Genomic DNA, 24,990 nt, shown 5'->3' with positions numbered 1-24,990 from the left:
CTTCTTTTATGTGTGTTTCTTTTTTTAAATCCAATTCTCTTAAATCTTCTATATTTGACTATGCTTTACACTGTATATTTTTGAGTAAGAGTACATTTATAATTTATAAATGTATGCAGTACAAGTGCATACTTTTTTTTGGTTAATCCTCACCTGAGGATATTTTTCCATTAATTTTTAGAGAGAGTGGAAGGGAGGAGGAGAGACACACAGAGAGAAACATCGATATGGGAAAAACACGTCAATTGGTTGCCTCCTGCATGCACCCCTGACTGGGGCTAGAGATGGAGCCTACAATCGAGGTACATTCCCTTGACTGGAGTCAAACCCGGGACCCTTGGGTCCAAGGGCCGACGCTCTGTCACTGAACCAAACTGGCTAGGGCCAAATGCATACTTTAATAAATAAACGAATACACACACATTGGTGGTATGTTAAAAATATTTCACTGATTGGGGAAAATATTTCACGACTCTCATTCTCCACCTGCCCCACCTTGTGTCTTTCAATTTCTGTCGTTGCTAATCTTCCTAGGATTCTCTCTCATTTTTTCTATCCAGAAGTTCACCTTAAATGCCACTTGTTCCATCAGGCCTGCCAGGATCATTGTAGCTTGAAATGTTTCCTTCAAGCTCCCCGGGCATTCATTGTCGATACTACTCATTTGGCCCCTGCTGTTTTCCACTTGGAGTTGGGATCTTTTGCCATGTACATTTCTTGGCTCCATAGTTCTGTTAATTCTCACATGGCTATACCTTTGAATTAGGTTTTGCTTGCTGACTTTATTTTGAGCTGTTTGTCATTTATCATTTATCTGGAGACACATGCCTACATTTTTTGAGTGACATTAATGTTTCTCTATTATATGGTAGTAATATGTAATTCTTTACTCTAAGGAAAAGATTCCATTTGCTACATTTTTGATCTGAATCTCCTTAGATTTGGTGGTGTGCTTCAGCCCGAGGCAGACATTTATCTGCAGTGCAGTAATGAACATCTTCTGTGTGTGGATTTATTATTTTCTTTTACTCCAGGTGACCTAAAATCATAATCCTTATATTTAATGCCTGGATTTTAGTACTCATAGTCCGGAGTTCTGCATGTCCTCCTGGGAAGTGAGGAAAGCTGGATGGTACACAGAACATATCCATTTAATCTGGGTTTTCCCCCTCCTCAAACACTGTAAGAACGCTGTTTCTCAGCCAGGGTTTGTCAGGTTGTGACAGCAGCTGTGCAATCATTAGAGATTCTGTTGGTCCTGGAGTCTGAGGTACAGGTTTAAATCTCATTTCTGCCACTTGATGGTTGTTTCGACTTGACCAAGTCATTTCCTCTCTCAAGTCATTTCACCTCATCTGTAAAATAAGCGTAATGATCCGTACATCACAGAATTACTAGGATTAATTGAGAGAGTGTCTATGAATCTGCCGGCACCTAGGAGGTGGTCCATAAGTGTCTGTTTAAAAGGAAAAATAAAAGTGTCTCCTATGTCCTCTGTGAGCTTTCTGATGCAGAGTATATTTTGGGGGAAGCAGCTTCGGAGAGTGTGCCTGCCTGTCTGCGCAAACGGGCTGGAGACTGCAGGCTGGGCACCGAGTCGGCCTGGCTTCTGGGCTTGTCTCTAAGAGAATGTCTGTGGCCTCCCCAGGGGCATGAGGATTAATTAGTTAATCTTTGTAAAGTACTCTGAAGGTGAAAAGTGCTCTGTAAGTGGAATGGTTGAATTGCTATCGGAGACGTCATAATGGCGGCACCATATCCTGGCGGTCTTGCCTGTCTTGGACATCAGTAATCAATAGCAGAGAAGGTTCTATGATGTTTCACTTGATAAGAAGGGATTCAATATGGGGTTTGTGATAACACAGTTCTTCTGTAGAATTGCAGATAGCAACCTGCCAGTTTTTCCCAGCAGAGGGATGCTAGGGTCACTTACATCCTGGTCTCCTCCTCTGGCTGCTTGGGAATCTCCCCGCTAAGGCAGTCTGGTTGTAAATATCAGCCAGCTTAGGTAGAAAGACAGTTTGCCAGTTTTGGATGCTTTCTGGGTGTGGGGCACATAGGTTTTTGTTTTTTTTTTCGGTCTAATCCTACGGAAGCGAAGGAAGAGGGTTGAGTGGTTACCCAGTGATGTGGACCAGTATGAATAATCAATGTGGAGAGGTACCATGGGCTTGTAGAAGGAGAGGTGGCCCAGGGCTGGTCACTTCTCTGAACCTTAATTTTCTCGGCTGTTAAATGGGAGCATAGTAGTTGATGAGTACATCCATAAAGCTGGCTCATGGGAGGGTGGGTTTCACCCTCTCTGTGGAGAACTGAGGAGTCAGGAAAGGTTTCACCGAACTGGTGGTACATGAACTGGTCTGTAAAGTTTGAGCCATTGTTTATCAGGTGAGTAATGTAAGGAAAGGCCATCCATGGCAAAAGGAACAGCAGAGCTGAGGCCTCTAGATGCTACCCCATGGGCTGCCCAGACGTTGCTTCCTTTTTGAAGAAGCTCAGAAGTTAGGTTCCTGTGCACTTGTTGGTATCTGTTGGAGTCTAAGAGCAGACGGATCCTGAGAAACGTATCCCTGCAGAGCCCTGCATCCCTGCGATATTCTGACATTTCCTCCGCGAGTCTGTGGTTGTTTTTTAGCTGACACTATAAGCCATATGTTGAGTGTGGGGCCAGATGAAGCTTTGATACTAAACACAGAGTATGTAGTAGATTCGTCTAGAATTTAATATGCATTACTTTGGTGTTTTGTCTCGTAAGCAAAGTTTTTCTTTGTTAAAATAAACATGTATAAAGTATTTATACAGCGCACATGGCTATGCATATTTATTGCAGAGAATCTGTTAATAATCTATGCCTCATCGGATTTTGCACTTCTGTTGAAATAACAAATGCGCCACTTGGTACAACTGAATGAATTTGGTGAATTTTCTCTTATCTGGGAGAAGAGAGGCCATTTCTCTTTTTCCAAACTTCATTTTCTTCAATCATCTCCAGCACTGGCCAGCTTCCCAGGTGGTGCATCTGGGGAACGGAATGCTTTTCTGGCTCTAAATGATTTTGTGTTTTTTTTTCCTCCTTCTCCACTCCCTTCCCTAGCACACATAGACACTTGCCTGGGGACTTAGAATTGCTCCTTTGAGTAAGAGCTTAGACTCCAAAAGGCCCTTTTATGTCACACGGAGGGGAAACCACACGAAACTGGCCATTAATTGAGCTCAGAGTAAGACCCTAAGAGATTGTAACACAGGGCAAGTCAGGAGCCTGGGAACTTCAGGGTGGCCGATGGGGACCCTGGATTGGGTGAGAGAGAGAGGAGAGCCTTAGAACAGACATCTGGGCAACATGCAGGGAGGCTGTGGGGAGAGGAGAGGGTGTGTGGGCCATGAAGTGAGGGTGGGTGTTCTCATGTCCATGTCTGTTAAGATGCAGGAGGGTGGGTTTTAGAATCAGCCTGTTGGAATCCAGCTCTGGTGTTCACCACTGAGTGGATCTTGAGCAAGTTACTAGTATGTCACCTCTTCAAACCTCAGTTTCCCACACCTGTAAAACGTGAATACCCATTCCCTGGCTGATGTGGTTCATCGGTTGGGCACCATCCCATGCACCAAAGGGTTGCCGGTTTGATTTCCAGTTAGGGCACTTGCCCATGTTGAAAGGTCAGTTCCTGGTGAGGGATGTGCAAGAAGCAGCTGATGGATGTTTCTCTCTCTCTCTCTCTCTCTCTCTCTCTCTCTCTCTCTCTCCCTCTCCCTCCCTCTTCCTTCCTCTCTCTCTAAAAATTAATTAAAAAATCTTAAAAAGAAAAGTGAATACCCGTGCTTTCTTTACAAGTACATAGGAAAGCTCCTGGTACATAGTAGTTGGTACTCAAACGAATGCTCATGCTTTCTCTTATAATTCAGTGCATACCCATGAGAGCTGTGGAATGTAGCTTTAACTCCAATAATGTTTGTTTTTAGAAACTGGCAAGGTGTTTACCTGGGGCCGAGCAGACTATGGTCAACTAGGGAGGAAGTTGGAGTCTGAGGAAGGCTGGAGACCAGAAAAGCAGGGTTCGCCCCTCCCCTGCTCGAGACCACGGGAAAGCACACCTTCGTCTCTGCACCGCTTAACTGGAGCAACTGAGGTAGGAGTGACCCTGCAAAGATGCAGTGCATCTCTTTTCCTTGTCTTTCAGCGAAGCGTTTACTGAGGGCCTACTGTGTGCGCATATTCCAGACGTTATGGAAGGTTCCACGCAGGAATCTGGAAGGGTCCTTGCCTCAAGTTGCTTGTGGTTTAATGTGGTAGGAAGGCAGTTATATAGCTAACGCCACTGCAAGGCAGACTGTGTATAACTCCTTTGGAGAGGGTCCAGGGACTCTGGGTCCACTTCCAGGGTGAGAAATGGCATCAGGGTGCAGGGGTTGGGTCAGGCTTCCAGGAGGACGTGCCTCCGAGCCCTGCCGTGAGGATGGGTCAGACGTGAGCAAGCATCTGCAGGAGGGGAGGACTTTCCGGTGGGCACACCGGCTGGAACAGCCACGGGGTAGGAAGGTGGAGAAAGTGTTTGGGGGACCCCTGGAGCAAATGGGGTGTCTGTGGGCCGAATGTGAGATAATATCAGGAAGATGGGGTGGAACCTGACCAGGGGGCCTTTAATTCTGAGCTAAGTATTTCTGCACTTCGGTCTATATTTCCCAGTGTAGAAAGCATTGCAGTTCATTTGCTCACTCCAGCCCCTGTAGTTCCCTGAAATGTCTTGAATTTCTACATTTGAGGCAGGAGTCTTAATTTCTCCAGGGTGTGTTTCTGTTACTAAATTTTACTTTTCTGCTGCCCTTAAAAAAAAAAAAAAGAAAAGGCTTGGTTTTTGAGAAGAATGAGGATGGCCACATAGGAAATGTGCCTCTGAACCCAAGCTGGCTTGATAAAGGAATTCAGTCTTCATTCAGAGTCTGTCAAAAAATTAATAAGCTAGTGAGACTTCTGTAATTAGCATCAGACTAATTACAACCCTCTCCATACCTAGAGGGCTTCCCTTCCCCCAGGGCCTGCCTGGCCTCCTCCTTCCGGGTATGTAGGACGCTCTCCATTCCTGCTTCACATCCCAGCCCTGGTCCTCCTGGGCCTTTCCTCAGTGCTGCGTGGTGGAGTCTGTCTGTCTTTCTCTGTCTCTCTTTATCTTTAATTGAAAAGGCACTAAACAACACCACAAAGGCAATTTGGACATGGTAATAATACTTAATAAAACCAACCATAATCGTACCACCCTAACACAACTACATTTCTTTTTGCATCTACACATGTACATCCTTTACAAAATTACTTATAATGTTTTGTATTGTCTTATTTATTTTATCACAGGCTTTGCTTTTCTTGGTCTATAAGATCATTTTAAGTGGCTTTTGTGTGGTTGGAAGATTCTTGGATTTTCCAAATCATTCTTTGAATGTTGGATATGGAGATCATATCTTTTTTTTTTCTTTAAATATGTCTTTATTAATTTCAGAGAGAGGAAGGGAGAGGATAGAGATAGAAACATCAATGATAAGAGAGAATCATTGATCGGCTGCCTCCTGCACGCCCCCTATTGGGGATCCAGCCCACAACCCGGGCATGTGCCCTGACCTGGAATTGAACCGTGACCTCCTGGCTCATGGGTCAATGCTCAACCACTGAGCCAGGCCGGCAGGGTAAGATCATATCCTTTTTTTTTTTTTTTTAGGGTCGGGGGGTGGCACTGTGGTGGACTCTGCACTGAATACTCGAATTGTTTCTTGAAGACACAGAGTTGGGGATGAAATTGCAGGGGCAAAGGCCATGAGCATCCTTATGACTTTCACTGTATTTCTCTGCATTCTGTTTGAAAGAAGTTGCCTCCACTGGTAGTGAGTGAGAGAATGCAGCATTCAAGCTGGTTTTGTCTGCTTAGCTTGTTCAGGGGCTGAGACTTGGTATATAGGCTTTGGGCTCTTTTGCCAAGACTTTGTGGTTAGGTTGCAGAGCAGAGGCACAGAGGCTTCATGAAGCTTTTAAAAAATATATATTTTTATTGATTTCAGAGAAGAAGGGAGAGGGAGAGAGAGATAGAAACATCAATGGTGAGAGAGAATCATTGATCAGCAGCTTCCTGCATGTCCCTTACTGGGGATCCAGCCCACGACCCGGGCATGTGCCCTGACTAGAATTGAAGCCGGGACCCTTCAGTCCACAGGCTGATGCTCCATCCGCTGAGCCAAACCAGCTAGGGCTTCATGAAGCTTTTTGAGTCTGGTTTTATTGGCAAAATGAGGATGATAACTCCTACCACAGAAGGTCGTTAATGAGGATTACTTGCAAAGTTCTTGGCACATGGCAGGAACTCAGTTATTGTTGGGCCCTTTCTCTTCTTCCCCTTTGAAGCCTTTGACACCTTGTGGTGGCCACGATGGGCAGCACTGTAACAGACGTTTAGCCTGAGAGCCTGACCTTGATGTGGCTTATTTAGCTTCTTCGCAGGGCAGTCTGAGGAGTCGGCTTGAGCCCGTGGCAGCTCTGTTTAGTGCTCCCTTCCATCTCTGCTCCAGTCTTTGGTGGCTGGTGTGTGTACTCCCTGGCTTCACTACAGGTTCGGACGCCAGGCTGTTTTCTGTTGGTAAACTGGGGCTGGGAATGATCTCCACTGTTGATGTCCAGGCCTGACCTACAAGATCCCTCTTTGCCTGAGGCCCAGAGCCAAGCCAGTGTGGGCAGCTATAAACTGCTAGGAGGAAATGTCAAGCCCAAATGCCATCCCAAGCCCCGTTCACCTTGGAAAAGGCGAAGTGTTACCCCGGCAGAGGCTTGGCCGGGGAGGTTCAGGGACACCTGGGGGAGACAGGAACAGCCTCGAACTAAGTTGACGATTCCAGATCTTCAAGGACCTGATTGTGGCCCATAGCTGACCAGTTGCCTTATTTATGTCCAAAGGATAAGCTGAGGGAGGCGAAAGCTGCCTGGGCTGGAGCCTCAGGTAGGATGTCTGTCCGGATAGTTCCAGAGGGACAGCCTGGCAGGAGGGGAAAGCACAGGTAGATAGAGCTGCACTGTGCTGTAAACATCCCTTCCTGTGAGCAGAAAAAAGCAAATAAACACAATGTTATCCGTGCCGGTGGTTGTTATGGGCCAGGCCGTGTGCTAAATGCTTTATATATACTATTTCATCTTCACAGTCAACCTGGCACAGCTTATAATCACTGCTTTACGAGTAAGGAGACAAAGGCTCAGACTGGGGAGTCACTGGCCTGGGATCACACTGTAGCTAAACAATGGGGCGTGGACTTAGACTTGATGTACTCGGAGTTCACATATTTTTCTGTGTAGATGAAGTGAAATTACATATGCCCTTTTACATGTGTATCCTCCCCTGGGTCAAAGTTCTGGAAGTCTGAGTTTCAGTGTTTCTGACTCTCTGAGAGTCTCTCTCTCTCTTTTTTTTCTTCTGAGCTGTGTCTCATTTCTGGCCTGAGAAAGACTTTGAGATTTTAGACCTGGTGGGCCTTCCTTTAATGCTCTTCCAGTGGTGACGACTGTGTATTTCATGCACTGTCAGCTTTGCCTTAGATCCTGGGCCTCTCTAGCCACACTTGGAAAATTCCAGGGGTAGCACAGCAATTGGGGTTAATCCCCCCTGCGCGTTTTAGGGCAGAGTGTGTGTGGACAGGTTTGCTTCTTGACAGCAAACATGCACCACACAGCCTTTTGCTTTCCAAGCCCTACGTGAGGGCTGCTACCTGCACACTCCCTGTGGAATATTGGCTCTAAGTCCCGTCCGCAGGTGGAAGCCTGCATTTTACAGTTGGGCAGAAGTGTTTGTGCTCACTTAGTGAGCACGGCAGGGCCCTAGGTTCTGAAGCAGGTAGAGCTGGGCACCTGGTGTGCTAGTGGACCCATCAGGAGACCTGCTTGACTGAAGGTGAACAGCCAGCCTCTGAGGAACAAGGTCTAAATCGGAGTCAGAAGACCTGAGTTCTAGGTCTGGTTTTGTCCTGACTTAATGACGTTGGGCAAGGCTCCTTTCATCCTGCACCCCTAGTTCCCCCATGTAGGTGGGGAAGTTAGACCATGTGATTCCTCATGTTTCTTACAGATCTAAGAGTCCCTTCCATCTGTGACTCTTATTTCATATAAATGGTCACTGCTTAAATTTGTAATGCTCTTGCCTCTGGAGTCCCTCAGCATCACAGCCAACATCACTTAACCCCTAGCTTCTGGCTCCACTGTGTTAACCAGTGTTAACCTGGCATGTTAACCAGTGTTAACATTTGGGCATGTCAACCAATCGAGAAGTTATAGGCTTCAGAGCCACTTGAGCTTTGCTCTGCCTCTTTACCCTGGTTCTGTTCTCTGCCCTTGTTCCTTGTCCCCAGGGCCTCCTGTTCCAGTTTAGGTCATTGGGACTCAGTATGATGCTCCCGCCTGGTCCTCCCAGGACTAGTAGTGTGGTTTTGGCTCTCATCTCTGTGGCTCTGCCCTTATTGCCAGGGGCAGGCAGGCCTTGGTGACACTACCTTCCTGGCCTCCCCACCCGCCACCCCCTCTGGCTCTGTGTGCGCTGATCTCCTGCTCACCCGTGCTGGCCACACAGTGGTGGTGGGTGGGGAGGCAGATACGAAGATAAAGAGCCCATGTCTCTGCCCTGCAGGAACTTCCAGGAACATAGATAACTCCTTACTGCACAGAGTGAAAGTGCTCTCAGAGGTGTGTTAGGCCAGGGGAGCAGTGATGACTTGTTCTGAAGACACTAACAAAAGGACGTATTATTTGAACTGGGTTCTTAAAATGAGTAGGAGTTAGAAAAGGTAGACGGACATTCCAGCAGAGGGACAACATGAACTGAAACCGTGACTCTGAATCTGCTTGAACTCCTGGCACAGTCGGGATCCTGCCCATGGTCCAGCCTAGTTTTGCAGCCCGGCTGCCTGTCCAGCCTGCCCCTCCACTGCCACCCATCCTTCTGCTAGGACTACTGTCGGAAGGAAAAGAACTTCCACATGTGTGATCTCGGTTGATCTAGTGCAATGCTGTGAAAGAGACCAGAACAGGTTATTCTCCATAACTGAGGAAACTGAGGCCCAGAGAGGCCTGCTGGGCATTAGGAGAAGACCCAAGGCAAGCAGCCTGATTCAGGGTCTCTGAGGGCCTTGTTCTGGGCTCAGTCTGCAGCCAGGGCCCTGAGCATGTTGCTGGTTTAAATTCTGCCCACGTTTGGGTGAGGAGCACCAAGTGCACGTGCACGTGTGCACACGCAGCCATCGGAGCGGGAGCAGGAAATGCGGAAACAAACAGGAGTTGAACCAGGGGTTGGGTAATTGTCAAGCCCAGATGCCATCGGCCCTCATTTTGCTGCAGGACTAAAACTGTTTGTTGGAGGATCAACCTGTGCACAGGTTCTAAGTGAAATCTGTCAGAACGAGTGGGAAAGGAGCTATTTTTAGTTTGCAGAGTCACTCACTCAGCTGTGTTAGCTGAGGTTTGAGCCAGTCCCCTACGCTTTCCACAGTGTTATTTCTGAAGGAGAAATACCGCTTGAATGCTGTGTAAAACCCATTAATGAACCTGGAAGTTTCCAGGGCGTCTTTGTCCTGCAGCTCCTTCGGAAGGCTGCCTTTCCTGAATGACCTTCCTCCTCCCCTATATTTAATGCATTTCTAATTTTAAGTTTGTGTCAAGACTGTGGGACTTTGGTGCCCTAAATAACACAGAAACCTACCACCAGCCATCAGCCGAGTTCGGAGGGCTCTGCGGCATTGAACGCAGACTAGAAAAGCATTTCCAAGTTGCTGTCTGGTGCACAATCTGCTGTCCTTAGAGGAGCAGGAGGTCTCTGAGGCCACGGTCCCGGGCAGCCCAAACCTCCCAGGTGCAGCAGGTTTGGGGGCCTCCCCAAATGGGGAGGCAATGTTCACCCAAAGCCTGTTTCATCGGAGATTAGAAAAGCAAACACATCTGTGCTGTCACTGCTGACCTAATAGGAGAAATAACCCAAAACAAACCTCAAAGCAGTGGCCTGGATTTGTCTGTGTGAACACTCAGGAGAGACAGAGGCTGTGTTGTTCGAAAGAGATGGTAAAAGGATATCATACAGAAGCACGTGTTTACCCCCTGCTGTTTTCTCATTTACTTATATTTATCACCTTTTCTCACTGAAACACAAACTGCAGGAGGGCAAGGGCCTATCTGTCTTGTTCAAGGCTGGGCTCCCAGTGTCTAGAATAACTCCCAGCACCTCAGAGATGCGTAGCGGGTGTTCCCTGACCATAACTGAGACGTGAACGAAAGAAGTGGTTTTGGAGCCATGTGGCCCTCTTCTGCTCCTCTTCTCTCTCTCCCTACTGTCTGTAGTCCTCAATCCCGGGCCAGCTCAGGAACAGGCGTTTCTGGGTTTCCAGGCATTTGGGCATCAGACGTCCTGCAGAGCCAGCGAGCAGACCCTGGAATGTGCTCAGACAACCCAGACATTTCATTCACTCTCTTAATGACAAGGCTTTTATCGTCCGCCTTTCGGCACTTCACGATTTACCAAGCGCTTCCACACATCGTCTTTGGTTTCTCTGCTTTTATTCAGCAGATGCTTACGTACGCCTGTCTGTCTGGACACTCCATGAGCCGAATGGGGGAAGCAGAGGAGAGTGGAATAGTTCCTGGCTTAGGGGCTTGTGAGCTAGTAGTGGGGCTCAGGCAAGTTCATGGCAGGACAAGCAGAATGTGACAGAGGCTGAAGGGAGAGTCTGACAGTGAAGCTATGTTGATCCCATCCCTTCCCTGTGCCCTTGGGGACTTTTTCTCTCTTGCACTTTCAGTCCTTCTGGTTCTGTTGGGTTCTGCAGGGGTGGGGTGGGGGGTGGTGCCTGGAAAGGCTTTTGAATTGGAAGCATTGACATGAAATTAGGTCTCAAGGGAGCTAATGTAAAGTAGCAGGGGAGCGTTGGCAAGGACTGCGCTAAGAGGAAAGCAGAGGAAGAGCAACCAGAGAGAGAGAGAGACTGAGTATTGACAAGAGAGGGAGCAAGCCAGCCAGGAACTGCAGCATCTCAGAGCCAAGGCGATTTCAACAGGGAGGTCAGGGAGGCTGAGGACTGACCATGGGGCTTGGTGATGGGAGGTGTGGTGTCACCTCTGAGAGAAGCTGAATCAGGGGCAGAGGGAATGAAAGGATCATAGGAAAGACAGGCTGCGGGTGTGAACGACTCTTTCAGGAGATTCATGGTCAAAGGAGGATGAGAACAAACTCAGGAACTTGAAAGGAGAGCCTGGTTTGAGTCAGTTTTGTCAGCTTGAGGGGCTGGAGTGTGTCAGAGGCTGCAGTCAAGGATTAGAGAGAGAAAGAGAGAAAAAGCCCGAGTAAAGATGCAAAAGGGAGGGGGAAGGCAGCTGGAGCAGGGCCCCCAAGGAGATGAGAGGTAGGGTTGAAATCACTGGGAATGGTCTAGTTCTGACAAGAAGGACGGGCACTTTTCTCTCCGCACAGGAGTAAAATAAAAAGAGGACATGTGAAGTTAGAAGTTTGCGTGGAGGAGAGAAATGCTTTCATTGAAGTGTGTGTATTCTTTGTCATTGAGTTATATCTTAGCTTTATTTATTCAATAAATGTTTAATGCATCCTACTGTGGGCCATGCACAGTTTAAGGTGCCAAGAATTCACAAAGAAAAGATCAAGTTCCTGCCCACTACAGTATCTCAGTATTATTAGCAATATAGTAATTATTAATATGTGCATCTCTACATCCAACGTTGAGTTCTTTGGGAGCAGACGCTGTCTCATATATCTTTGAATAATTAGGACAGGCGTGGTACAAAGTAAATAATCAGCAGAGGTACGCTGAAAAAGTGTGAAAGCTCCTGTTAGGTGGCTTAAATCTTCCTGGTTAGGTTGAAAGCCAAATTGTTTGCTGGCGTGATGAGGTCAGCTTGGGGAGGCCTCCAGGGAGGGACTAGTTTGCTCTGTCGTGGTGCACCCAGCACGGTCTGGTAACTGCCTGGAACAGAAGAAGACATGGTTACTGGCTCTGATCCCTGAGTGGTGGGTAGGACAGATGTTGCCTCCATCACTCCAGGGTTAAGGAAACTGATGCTCAAAGGGAAAGCTGTGAGGAGCTCAGTGCTACATAGTACATGGCAGAGCAGGGCCTTGCACCTGGCTCTCAGAGCCCTCATTTTCCTCATTGCTAGCCCGGTACACCAACAGCCTCCTCTCTGGACAGTTGCGATCAGAATGTGGGCCTGGGTCTGGCTCTGGCTATCACTAGGGGGTAGTTGGGTCTGATGGAGACCTGGGAGCCCTCTATAGACTCAGCCTGGGTCAGTATCTTATGAAGAAGAGCAGGAGGAAAAGAATAGCCTCAGTGAGGTTAACTCACGATTGTTATACCATAGAGCTTGCCAGAGTTGAAGGTCTGATGGAGAGACTCTTGAATGTGGAGTGAGACCTGGGTTGGATTTTCTGCTCTGTCATCTACAGTCCACATGACTGGGCCAATGAAAACCTTCCAAGCCTTACTTTTCTCACCTCCCAAGTGTGAGTAATAATATCTGCTTTTCCTTGCACCAGAGCCGCTCTTCTGTCTCATTCACTGGACATCTTAGGAGCTATACAGAACCGTATTGGATATTGTGGCAGACACTTCTCAGAATCAGCACCAGTGAAAACAGTGGAGCCCAGATGCTTGACAATCCACAGCCAGTCTCTACGCAGTGCTGGAGAGCGTGGATTCCTGTCGAGGCAGCCCAGGCACTGGCAGCAAGGATGTCTCTGGCTTGCTCTTTCTCAGCAGCAGAGGAGATTCATCAGCACTGATTTAAAGTCCCAGTGATCTAATGTGTCACCACCACCCTCTGCAGCATTATGACTGCCCCAGGCTGCGCCCAGGGTCACCCAGGAGCTGTCTAGCTGTCTTGTTGCATTTGACCTTGAAAACTGGGCGTTCCAGGGTGAAAGTAAATCGTGCAGAGGTTTAGAGGGAACAGAAGTCAATGAGGGTTAAAGGAGGCTGCAGTGGTTTGATGAGAGAAACGCAATGTCTGTGAAGGCTGAGTGAGTTGTGCCTGAATTGGTGGCTGGGGAATTGACACTACCTCCATTACTACCCCTGTCCCCCTGGCTTGGATCCCCCCACCCCCATAGCTGCTGCCTAATTACAGTGACAGCCCCTTCGTTGAAGACTCCCTGTCTCTAGTCTGGCCTCTTCCCAGTTGCCCCAATCAGCTGCCAAAATGATGTACTAAAATATAAATCTGATCGTGCTAGGCTCTTACTTTTTTTTTTTTTTTTTACGATTCTTAGAAAATACAGAAAACATTCATTCCCACAGCAAACACTATTGGAAACCTACTATATGGAAGGAACTTAACCAAGCCTTTAGGATATAGTGGAGAATAGGGCCCAGCCTCTGCCCTCAAGGGGTAGGTGAAACACACAACCTGTATTCCCCACAACCAGTGTGCAAAGAATGGCAGTAGTGTAAGGATTATTGTTGGTCTTGTTCACCACTGTATCCCTATCACCTTGATTGGTGCCCAGCACATAGTAGGTGCTCAGTAAATAATTGTTGTAGGGTTGAATGTATGCCCTTACTTTTCAATGGCCTCCCATCCAGGATGAAGTCCAAAATCTCTAGCTTGTCATTAGAAGCTCTTCCTGCTCCTGTCACGATATCAGCCTCATCTTGCGCCGGTCTCTCTCTTGCACTGTGCAGTTTATTGGTACCAAACCAATGAAATCATAGTGTTGTTGGATGCTTCTGGGTCTTTGCATGTGCTGGTTCTTCTGCTTTCCTTTGTCCGTGGCTCGTTGGACAACTACTACCTGACCCCCAATGAATAACAAGGACGATGTCTTATATTCATGTCAGTGTTCCTACCACTCGGCCTGACGAACCTGCCTCTTCTTTCTCTCTCTGTTGAGTTTTTCTTGGCTTGATGCGGTTACCCACCTTCCTTGGTTCTGTTGAGCTGCTGTCCCTGAAGCCCTTTTCCACATTCCCTCTCTTCTGCTTTCCCTCAGCCTCCTGAGAGTCCAGATCTGGATTTGTTGGGCTGCTGAAGGCCTGGCTCCTTGGCTGTGATGAACCCTGGCCTTCCTTTTGCCTTTCTTAAACATCTCCCTCCTGCATTGGCCCCATCCAGACAGCTGGACCTCTCTGCCAGTTTCACATGCCCAAAAACCTTACCCTGAGTAGGGCATGGATTTTGCCACTCCCTTTGCCTGAGAACTGGACTATCTGGACCTTCGGATACTGTTTGGGATCTTTTTCTGAATGGCTGATTCCCCCGTGGAACACATCTGCTTGATTCTGAGGGTTGTTGCTGCTTAGACTTCCTGCTCAGAGGCCCTCTTTGACATTGGTGCTGGCCTGAATCTGACCAGGCCCCTTCGAGTACTCTGTAGTAAATGGCTGCCTTAGGAGCCAGCCCTGTAGTCACTCCTCTTCCCCAATGGTTATTTCGATCTAGTTCTAGCCTTTTTTTTTGGCCTGTAATGTACTGAGCCACTGAGCACTGAGGCCTTGCCTGACAGGCATCCCTTGAGACAGATAAAGAGAAAACATTGCTCTTGTCATTTCTAAAGAAACAAAACCAGACCATTTTGTTGGGATGCAGCTTCCAGAATCCCAAGACCCCAGTCCAGTTAGTAGAGGGACCACCGAATTATGACTAGAAGAAGTGAGTTTTTGTGTGATTACATAATTCCCTTCTGTGATACAGAGGTTCTCTCTGTGGGAACACTGCAGGTTGCTGTTTGGAAGGGAGCACTTTTTACTGGGTGCCTGGTATCATCGAAGATCTGGGGCGACTGGCTGTGTGGAGCAGAAATGGAAGGAATCAGAGATGTCTTTGCAAAAAGAGCAGCTGCCATGACGGTTGTGAAACTTCTGGCTTTTCAGAGAGCCAGAGTGCAGGGAGAGAGGAAAGCAGGGGGCATGGTGGGAGCCCAGCATGGGTGCCGGGAGTCTGCTTGAAGCTCCCAGAAGACATTCCCATGGGCCATTGCAGGAAACCCAGCTGGCTGGGAGCAGTTGCTCACGGCTGCTGAATGAAGTGCACGTGTCATTGTAGCCAGTACTCCCAGGACTGAGGAGGACAGTTCCTCACTCCAGAAAGGTAATTTAGTTATTCTGGAGTATCTTCTCTGTGGTTTCATTTCCATGTGGCCCCTTTTGGGTAAGATTTATTAATAGCCTGGAACATGCACATTATTCGAGGATAGAGTCTGCATGAAGGAGCAACAAATAGGAGAAGGACTTGGAAGAATCAAAAGACTTTACATCGTGGCTTGATTTTTGGACAGTCTGCTTTACTTCCCGAGGCCTCAGATTTTGCATCTGTCATATAATACTTATAAGGCCTTCCTCTCCAAGTGGTTGTCAAAATGATGTTATGGATGTGAAAGCACTTTATAAACTATGAAGCAATAAACAAATGTAAGTTGTGCTAGTAGGTTTCTTTGTCATATCTAACCTTCTATGGGTTTTCAGGTCTGGTAGCTCTTTGGAAATCGTTGTCAGTTATCATGGAGCTGGAGTTTGATATGAATCATTTTTACGATTCCTGTGTTCCTCTTTATCCATTAGTACTTACCAAGTACTGAGGGTGCATTCAAGCTGTGGACTTGGAATGTGACAACAGGGAGGACACAGAGTCCTCCAGCTTTCTAAATGGGATGTGAGTGATAGTGTAAATCTCCGACAGGTAGGAGCTGAGGACTGGTGAGCAGAGAGATCTAGAAGCAGTGTCGAGAAGAGCGCTGTTGGCCAGCTCTCTTGAGTCATTGGGAGATCTTTGTGGAGATGAAATTTGAAGACTAGGGAGATTGAATTCAGTGGTCGAGAAGATCAAGCCTCTTTAGGCTTCTGAAGGATCTATGTGGGAGGAGGCTGGTTCCTTCTGAGGCAGTAACCTGGGGACAGTGTTGTCAGGCTTTGGTTTGAGCACAGAGTTTGGCAGTTAAGAATGACTTGATTTGGAACAACAGGCTATTTTAAAGTAATAATGATAGCTCCTAGCTGTTGAACACGGACTCTGTACCACATATTGTGCTCAGCGCTGTATGAACATCACTTCAGTTCTTACCACGTTCCTATGAAGCAGTGTTACTATTTTATCGCCATTTTGTAGAGGAGGAAACCACAACTTGAGGTAGTAACTCATCTAAGGACACAACTAGGAAATAGCAGAGCTAACACACAGTGGCAGTGTTGTAGGCTGGAGGATACAGACTAACATTTAGGCAGCAAGGATGAGTTTCCGAATGTCTCAACCCCAGCCTCCTTACCCGCAAATCCAGCTTATGCCACTTTACAAGTCTCAGATGAGAGGTTACCATTGGAATATTTTTTTGGACAGTTCCAGTTGCCATTTCAAGTATGAGCTACCTGAGGATAGGTAGCATGTCTTGGTTGTGGAAGTATCTTTAATACCTGGCACAGTGCCTTTCAGAAAGCAAGCGGTTGGGATTTCTTATGGAACTGAATGGAAACCTCTCGTCACTGAGAGTCTGAGTCACCTGTTACAGTTTGATTTCACTCTAACATCTGATCATCTCATGGGTGGTGGTCTTTCAGAAGAGAGCATATGGTGTTGCAGAATGGGCACTGCATTTTAGGATTTTAAAAAATTTCATACCCCGGCCCTGGTTGGTGTGGCTCAGTTGGTTGGAACATTGTTCCGTGCACCAGAAGGGCGTGGATTTGATTCCCAATCAGGGCACATAAGTAGGTTGTGGGTTTGGTCCCTGGCCGGGGCAAGTATGGGAGGCAACTGATTGATGTATCTCTCTCACATCGCTGTTTCTTTCTCTTTATTTCTGATTCTCTCTCTCTCTCTCTCTCTCTCTCTCTCTCTCTCTCTCTCTCTCTCTCTCTCTCTCTCTCTCTTCTCTCTCTCCCCCTTCTTCCTTCTCTAAAATAAGTAAAAGTCTCAAATCCTGTTGACCAGGGGGCGAGGGCCTAGGTCACATAGCAACCACTTGTAGAAGCCTTAGGGGCTTGAGCTCTGAGCTCCACCCACTGTGAAGCAAGCAGGCTTGGAGACATCTGCGGTGGGATAGCTGCGGACAGAACTGTGACATATGAGTTTGGAGGGAGAGGAACAAAAATAGAATGCTGACTCCTCCAGTGTCTCAGCATGAGGGTCATGGAAACACAAGCATGCTTCTCAGTCTGCAGTGCTCCATTCCTCAGATGCCTGTTTAAGGGTAAGGGCACAGAGGCATGCAAATGGTACCTTTCCCTTTGCACCTCTCAAGGTGAAATTTCTGCTGCTGCATGGGGACTTGTGGGAGCACTTCCGTAGTTACTGCTGTACAATGCATTTATCATTCTGCTCCCCTGGCACATTTTGCCAAGCTGCATCATTTCTCTGTTCCTTCCTTCCCTGCGTGATGATGATGCATCTGGTGGCTGCAGCCTCCCTGATCAGAGTTTGTCGTGTAACGGAAAGAGCAATGTACTAGCTAATAATGACAGCAGGTAGCTGTCCTGATCTGGTGCGGGGTTCTCTGCTGAGGACTTTCTAGACATCATTTCTTTAATTCTCATGACAACCCAGCAGAGTTCAGGTTATTATTCCTATTTTCGATGAGGTGAGTGAGGCTCAGGGGTGGTCACATGACTAGTAATTGACAGAGTTGTGATTAACACCCAGAGCCTGCTGCACAGCCTGTGCTATGAAATATCAGATTTCCATTTCAAGCTCTAATGTTAATTCTCTGTGTGACCGGGGGCCAGAGGCTCTGCTTCCTGGGGCCTCAGCTTTCTAATCCATGTCATGAGAAGCGGTTCCGAGGGTTCTTCCAAATCTCTAACACCAACACCATTCCACTTACCTATTTGGAGGCTGATTTCTTTTTAGCTCAGATTTTTTTGTTTTTGTTTTATAGTGGCAGGCTAGCTGCTATGTCTTAATTCCATAGTAACACATTAATACAGGCAATTAAGACTATATGTGTAAACAAGTATGGATCATTGTTGTCTAGTAGAACTTTTTATGATGATCGAAATGGTCTGTATCAGTCTAGTATAGTAGCTGATAACCACATGTGACTACAGAGCACTTGAATTGTGGCTAGTATGACAGGAACTGAATTTTAAATTTTATTTTATTTTAATTAATTGATATATAAATAGCCACATGTAGCTAGTAGCTCCTATATTGGACAATGAGGGTATAGATGGTATAAAAATATAAAACCAAACAGAGTATAGAGTTTTCCATTTCTATCTCATCTTTGTCTTCTATATCCCAACCAATGCTTCTGATTTCCATGTTTATTTTTCCAGAGGTCTAATACTTGAAATGTTATAACATTTATATTTGCTTGCAATTTTCAACACAATCAAACATACATTATTGCATTATTCCTCAGATAAGGAAACTGAGGCACAGAAGAGTTAAATATACTACTAGAAGCTGAGTAAATACTTTTTGCATAAATAATTTTTTAGAGAGAACCAGGATTGGCAACTTAGGTTTCTTTTTGATTCCTGGCCAGTTTCCTTATCATTGGTGTGCCAATCATAGAATAAAGAGACTCTGCTCATTACAGATAATTCTTTTAATGTTAGGTGGGGGGTTTTTTCTTTTCATTTGATACCTTTCTGTACTATTTGATTTTTTAAACTCTATATAGGCATTATCTTAATTATAATAATAATGTAGATATTTGGAGATATTGTATGAGATGTTATGAGGCCGCATAATGGAGCTGTTTCTATTTGGAGATGTAAGTTGAGCACTGTTATGCTAGTCAAATAGAGAGAGGCAGGGTTTTCAGGTAGGATCCGTCGTCAGAAGAGAATTGAATTCCATCTTGATTTCTGGTAATGGTGCAGTCGTTCTTTCAGACCAACCGTCCCACAAAAAACGACTGTAAACTCAGACAAAAATGTAAAAAAAACAACTACCGTATTTTCCGGCGTATAAGACGACTGGGCGTATAAGATGACCCCCAACTTTTCCAGTTAAAATATAGAGTTTGGGATATATTCGCCGTATAAGACTACCCCTCTTCCAACACACACCAAATAAAAATTAAAAAAACATCAGATTTGATTTCAATATGGTAATTTTAATTCAAATGCTTATGACATGCAGGTACTTAGCAGGAAAACTGTCACTTATAAACATAAGGCTGTTTGTCATCAAACATGTAAACATAAAACAGTGTAAGTGGATTAAACTTTTCCTAATTCACTCTAAAGCTGAAAGGAAGGATAAGACAATAAACCCATGGGAGCTGCCATGCTGTTTGTTTTCTAAACTGTCAACCAAACTGGAACTGATGATGATAGGAGGAAGATAACAAACAATAGAGAGAGAACAAGTGCCGGGCAAGTCCCTGGCGAGTTAGCAACGCCGCTTCACTGCAGTCCTCAGGAGCGAGATCTGAGAGGCAGAGAGGGAGGTACGGAAATAGGATACAAGGGCGGGCCAGACAGGTGAAAGAGGCGTGTTTTTCTGGGCACAGCTCTATCTCTTTTTTCCATACCCCGGGCATCCTGGACGCCTGCAGCTTGCTCCGCCCTTCACTTACACCTTCCCAGTGAGGCGCCCCCTCACCTTGTCATTGGGACTGCGTTAAGTCACTTCTTTCCATGAATCCTGGTGAGTGGATTTTCTTCTACCGTACTTGTACAGCGCCGCCCTTGCTGCTTTCATACGGTTGCCGCATAGGTTGCAGCGAGCTCAAAAACGGCCGTGGCCACATCCCCGCCGTATGCGGCGAGCACCCGGTTGCACTCCATTCATTTCAGTGGAGCCCGACGGAGACATCCCCGCCGTATGCGGCGAGCACCCGGTTGCACTCCATTCATTTCAATGGAGCCCGACGGAGACCGTCCGGCTCCATTGAAATGAATGGAGTGTGGCTGTTTTTGAGCTCCCCCCACCGTATGCGGCGACCGCAGATTCTCCAGTCCGGCTCAGAAGTTTCAGCACCTGCCCTATAAGATGACACCCGGCATATAAGACGACCCACGACTTTTGAGAAAATTTTCCTGGGTTAAAAAGTCATCTTATACGCCGGAAAATACACTACTAGAAGGAACTGGAGAGTAATTGAAGGCAGGCGTATCTTCACAAGTGTCAAAATCCTGATGGTCAAGGAAAGACTGAGGAACTATTCCAAATTGAAGGATTCCAAAGAGACATGGCAACTCAATGAAATGTACAGTTGTGAGCTAGATCCTTTTTTGTAAAGAACATTACTAGAACAACTGATGAAACCTAAAGAAGTCTGAAGTTTTGTTGGTAGTTACAGTGTTAATTTTTTAGTTTTGACGGTCAAGTTGTCGTTATGTAGAGAGTGTTGTTGGTTTTGATGACTAACATTTTGGAGTGGCATCAGTTTGGCAACTTGCTCAGAAGTAGTTCTGAAGAAAATGGAGAAAGAGAGGGAATAGAATTTAGGGAAAATATGGTTAAATGTTAATATTTGGGGAATATGAATGAAGGGTGAACAGGAGCTCTTTGTATAGTTCTTGCAAGTTTTTTCTAACTTTGAATTCATTTCAAAATAAAAAGATTTTAAAAACTTAAATCCTGAGCAACAATAATGAAAATAGAACACATCAACATTTGGGGCATGCAGCTAAAGCAGTGCTTTGAGGGAAATTTATATCTTTAAGTGCATATATTAAAAAAGAAGGAAAGACTAGATTCAGTGACCTAAGGCTCCACCGTTAGAAGCCAGAGAAAGAAAGAAGGAAATAATAAAAGTAAGAACAGAAATTAATGAAATAGAAAATAGACAAAAGTAGAGAAAAATAATAAAGCCAAAAAAAATTCTCTGAAAGTATCAATAAAATTGATAAATCCTAGCTAGACTCATCAAGAAGAAGAAAAGAAATCATACAATACCAGTTTCAGGAATGAAAGTAGGCGTGTCACTATAGAGTCTACAGTTGCACACTCTCACACACAGAGAACATTATTTAGCCTTAAAAAAGAAGGAAGTCTTGCCATTTGTAACAAGATGAATATATAACCTAAAGGGCAATATGCTAAGTGATATAAACTAGACACAAAAAGACAAATGCTGTATGAGCTCACTTATATGTGGAGTCTAAAAAATTGAACTCATGAAAGCAGAGAGTAGAATGGCAGTTGCCAACGGCTGGGGTGTGGAGCAAATGGGGAGATGTTGGTCAAATTTGCAGTTATGGGAGATGAATAAGCCTGGAGATTAATGTACAGTATGGTTACTGTAGTTAATAATTTTGTATACTTGAAATTTGCTAAGAGAGTAGATTTTAAGTGTTGTTACTACACACACACACACACACACACACACACACAGTAACTATGTGAGGTGATGGATGTGTTAGTTAGATTGGTTATGGCAATCACTTCACAATGTATATATCCAATTATATTATAAATCTTTTTTATATATTTTTAATTGATTTTTTACAGAGAGAAGAGAGAGGGATAGAGAGTTAGAAACATCGATGAGAGAGAAACATCGATCAGCTGCCTCCTGCACACCCCCTACTGGGGATGTGCCCGCAACCAAGGTACATGCCCTTGACCGGAATCGAACCTGGGACCTTTCAGTGGATGCTCTATCCACTGAGCCAAACCGGTTTTGGCAATATATATCTTAAATATATACAGTTTTTATCTGTCAGTTATACCTCAGAGCTGGAAAAAATTTAACATCCATTTGTGAAAAAAACTCTTGGCAAATTAGATATAGAAGGGAACTTCTGCATTCTGATAGAGGGCATTTATAAAAAGCAAATGTCATAATTAAGGTGAAAAATTGTGTTCCTCTTAAGATCAGAATAAAGCAAATGTGTCCCCTCTCGTCATTAATTGGATGGAGATTCTAGCCAGTGTCATAAAGTAAGAAAAAGCAATAAACGGCTTAAAAATCAGAAAGGAATAAGTAAACCTGTTTTGATTCACAGATAGCATGATTGTCAACAAAGAGAATCTTAAAGAATCTATACAATAACTATTACAACCCAGAAGTGAATTTAGCAGAGTATAAAGTCAACATTCAGAAATTGATTATATTTTTTCTTTTAGAAGTAGCGAAGAATTGTAAGATCTTTAAAAAGTGATTTTTTTTTCAATTACATCAAAAAGCCAAAACTATTTAGGTATAAACTTAACAAAAAATGTGAAAGACCTGTCATAAAAACTACAAGATAGTGCTGAGAGAAGTTAAAGACCTAAATAAATGTAGAGATATCTCACATTCATGGATTGGGAGACTCAATGTTGTTGTCAGTTCTCCCTAAATTGATTTGTAGATTTGAAGTAATCTCAATCAAAATCCCAGGAGGCTTAGGAGTAGAAATTGACAAACTGAATCTAACATTTATATGGAAACATGAAGGACCTCGAATATTTAAAGCAATCTTGAAGAAGAAGAAGAAGAAAATTGAAGGATTCACTTTAAGATTTTCTATAAAACTACAGTATGTCAATAACAAAAATACAAATAACTTAATTTTTAAAATGGGCAAAGGACTTGAATAGACATTTCTCCAAAGAGAAATGATCAATAAGCACATAAAAATATGCTCAACATCACTAATTAGGGAAATGCAAATCAAAACCACATGAAATTACACTGTACTCTCATTAGGATGGCGCATATATATATATATATATATATATATATATATATATATATATATATATATATATATATATATCTCAACCAAAAAACTGTTGGCCAGGATATGGAGAAATTGAATCCCTTGTGTACTGTTGGTGGAAATGAAAAATGGTGCAGCCACTATGGAAAACAGTGTGATGGTTCCTCAAAATATTAAAAATAGAATTATAAGATCCATCAATTCTGCTTTTGCATATGTGTTCAAAGAATTGAAAGCAGGATCTTGAAGGGTGTTCGTAGCGGTATTAGTCACAATAGCCAAAAAAGGTGAAAGCAGCCCAGTGTCCATCAGATGAATGGATAAGCAAAATGTGGTATGTACGTACCATGGAATGTTATTCAGCCTTAAGAATGAAGGAAATTCTGACACATTCTGTAACATGGATGAACATTGAGGACATTATGCTGAATGCAATAAGCCAATCACAAAAAGACAAATATTGTATGGTTCCACTTATATAAAGTACCTGGAGTAGTCAAATTCATAAAGATAGCAAGTAGAATCTTTATTCATAGTAGCCCCAAACCGGGAACATCCCAAGTATTCATCTGTGGAGAATGAATAAAAAACTGGGGTATATTCATGGGACTCCAAAGGAGTGAAGGGATATATCCAACAACATGGATGAAATCTCAGAATTATTATTCTGAGTGAAAGATGCCTTACACAAGAGTACACACTGCATGATTCCATATATATGAAATTCTAACAGGTAAAACTGAAACCAGTAGTATTATTTTTTAAAAATTTATTTCAGAGAGGAAGAGAGAGGGAGAAAGACACAGAAACATTAATGATGAGAGAGAATCATTGATCGGCTGCTTCCTGCATGCTTCATACTGGGGATTGAGCCCACAACCCAGGCATGCACGCTGACCGGGAATTGGAACCATGACCTCCTGATTCATAGGTTGATGCTCAACCACTGAACCATGCCAGCTGGGCTGAAACCAGTAGTATTAAATTAGGTACACATTATCATCTCTGTCTTACAGATGGGGATACTGGCACTCAAAGAGGCTAAGCATCAGGCCTAAGACTGCACAGCAGGTCAGTGGCAGAGCTGGGCCTGCCACCCAGATGTCTTGAGTGCAGTGCACTGTCCTTTCCACTATCCCAGGTGGCCTCTTTAGCATTTTGGGATCTTAGTACCTTGTCCATGAGGAGAGCAGTGCTGAGGGTGCAGGTGGCTTGGGATTCCTTTTGGTCTGAAAAGTGCCTTTCCAGCTTCCGTGTGGAGTCTATTGGAATGGATTCCGGTGGTTTGCTAGGCCCCTGTAGCTTTCCTCTTCTTTGCTAGACTGGAAGAGGAAAGGAGCAGCTAGGCTGGAGAGCACACTGACTGTGTTAATTTAGAGGTTTTTTTCTGGGGCTCTTTCTTCTGCAGAAAACACCTTTAATTAAAAATAAAACAAGCACCAGCTGGTGTGGCTCAGTGGTTGAGTATGAACCTAAGAATCAGAAGGTCATGGTTCGATTCCTGGTCAGGGCACATGCCTGGGTTGGGGGCTCGATCCCCAGTGTGGGGTGTGCAGGAGGCAGCCAATCAATGATTCTCTCTCTCATTGACATTTCTCTCTCTCTCTCCCTCTCCCTTCCTCTCTGAAATAAATAAAAACAGGTTAAAAAATAATAAAACAAGCAAGTAACTATTCCTTCTTTTCAAATATTGCTGAGAATCTTTGTGGCATTTTTCTTGGTTGCATGTCCTGGTGATGTCTGAGCATTAAGTGCAAATTGAGAAAGGGACTGTGACAACACCTTTATCAGAGAGGGTTCTCCAAGGAAATGACCAAGTCTTGACTAGAACCACCATCTGCTGCCAGATGGACAGGGTTCCACTGAGCTCTGAATTTGACTCACACATTGGCCTTTTTTGAGTAGAGTTTGCACTTTCAGAATACCCCTTGTATCTTTGCTCGCTGCTGGCTCATTGACTCTCCCACCCCTGCCCCAGGCTGCCCTGTCTCTGGGGAGTCACCCTGCCTGTGAAGATCCAGAGGAAGCCAGCAGCACACTGCATTCATGCAGTGAGGTGGCACCTTAGCCTCTCTGCAGTGAAATGCCCAAATTAACTTACCGTTGTTAGCAGCCCTGCCAGCTGAGAAGACTCAGGGCAGCTCAGCGTGTTCCAATGCAAGAGGTGGGCTGAGGACAGGTGGAGTTTCATGTCCACACTTAAATGCTTTTGCTTGATCTACCTTGACATTTCAATACCTTGAAAGCCAATGGGCTAGGGAGGGAAGTGAAGATAGGCGGGCAGGTAGAAATCAGAATAGTTAAGACCATCTTTCTTTTTAAGGTAGAAAGAAAAAAACTCTTCTTTCCTGACTTGCCATCTAACTAGCTTACTGTGAAAGCATGCCT

The 24,990-nt window shown here is 45.0% G+C and overlaps 1 protein-coding gene across 1 annotated transcript in view; it reads left to right on the top strand.

The window, feature by feature from the left end:
• SERGEF (secretion regulating guanine nucleotide exchange factor) overlaps positions 1 to 24,990 on the top strand; it is a 190,662-nt gene that overhangs the window by 44,795 nt on the left and 120,877 nt on the right. The window contains 1 exon segment of the mRNA XM_008149053.3: positions 3,958 to 4,124. Coding sequence (XP_008147275.2) covers positions 3,958 to 4,124 — 167 coding nt within the window.

This window comes from Eptesicus fuscus, chromosome 13 (genome assembly GCF_027574615.1).
Source record: "Eptesicus fuscus isolate TK198812 chromosome 13, DD_ASM_mEF_20220401, whole genome shotgun sequence".
NCBI lineage: Eukaryota > Metazoa > Chordata > Mammalia > Chiroptera > Vespertilionidae > Eptesicus > Eptesicus fuscus.
Note: the sequence above shows the minus strand (reverse complement) of the source record. Positions and strands in the feature narration are given on the sequence as shown.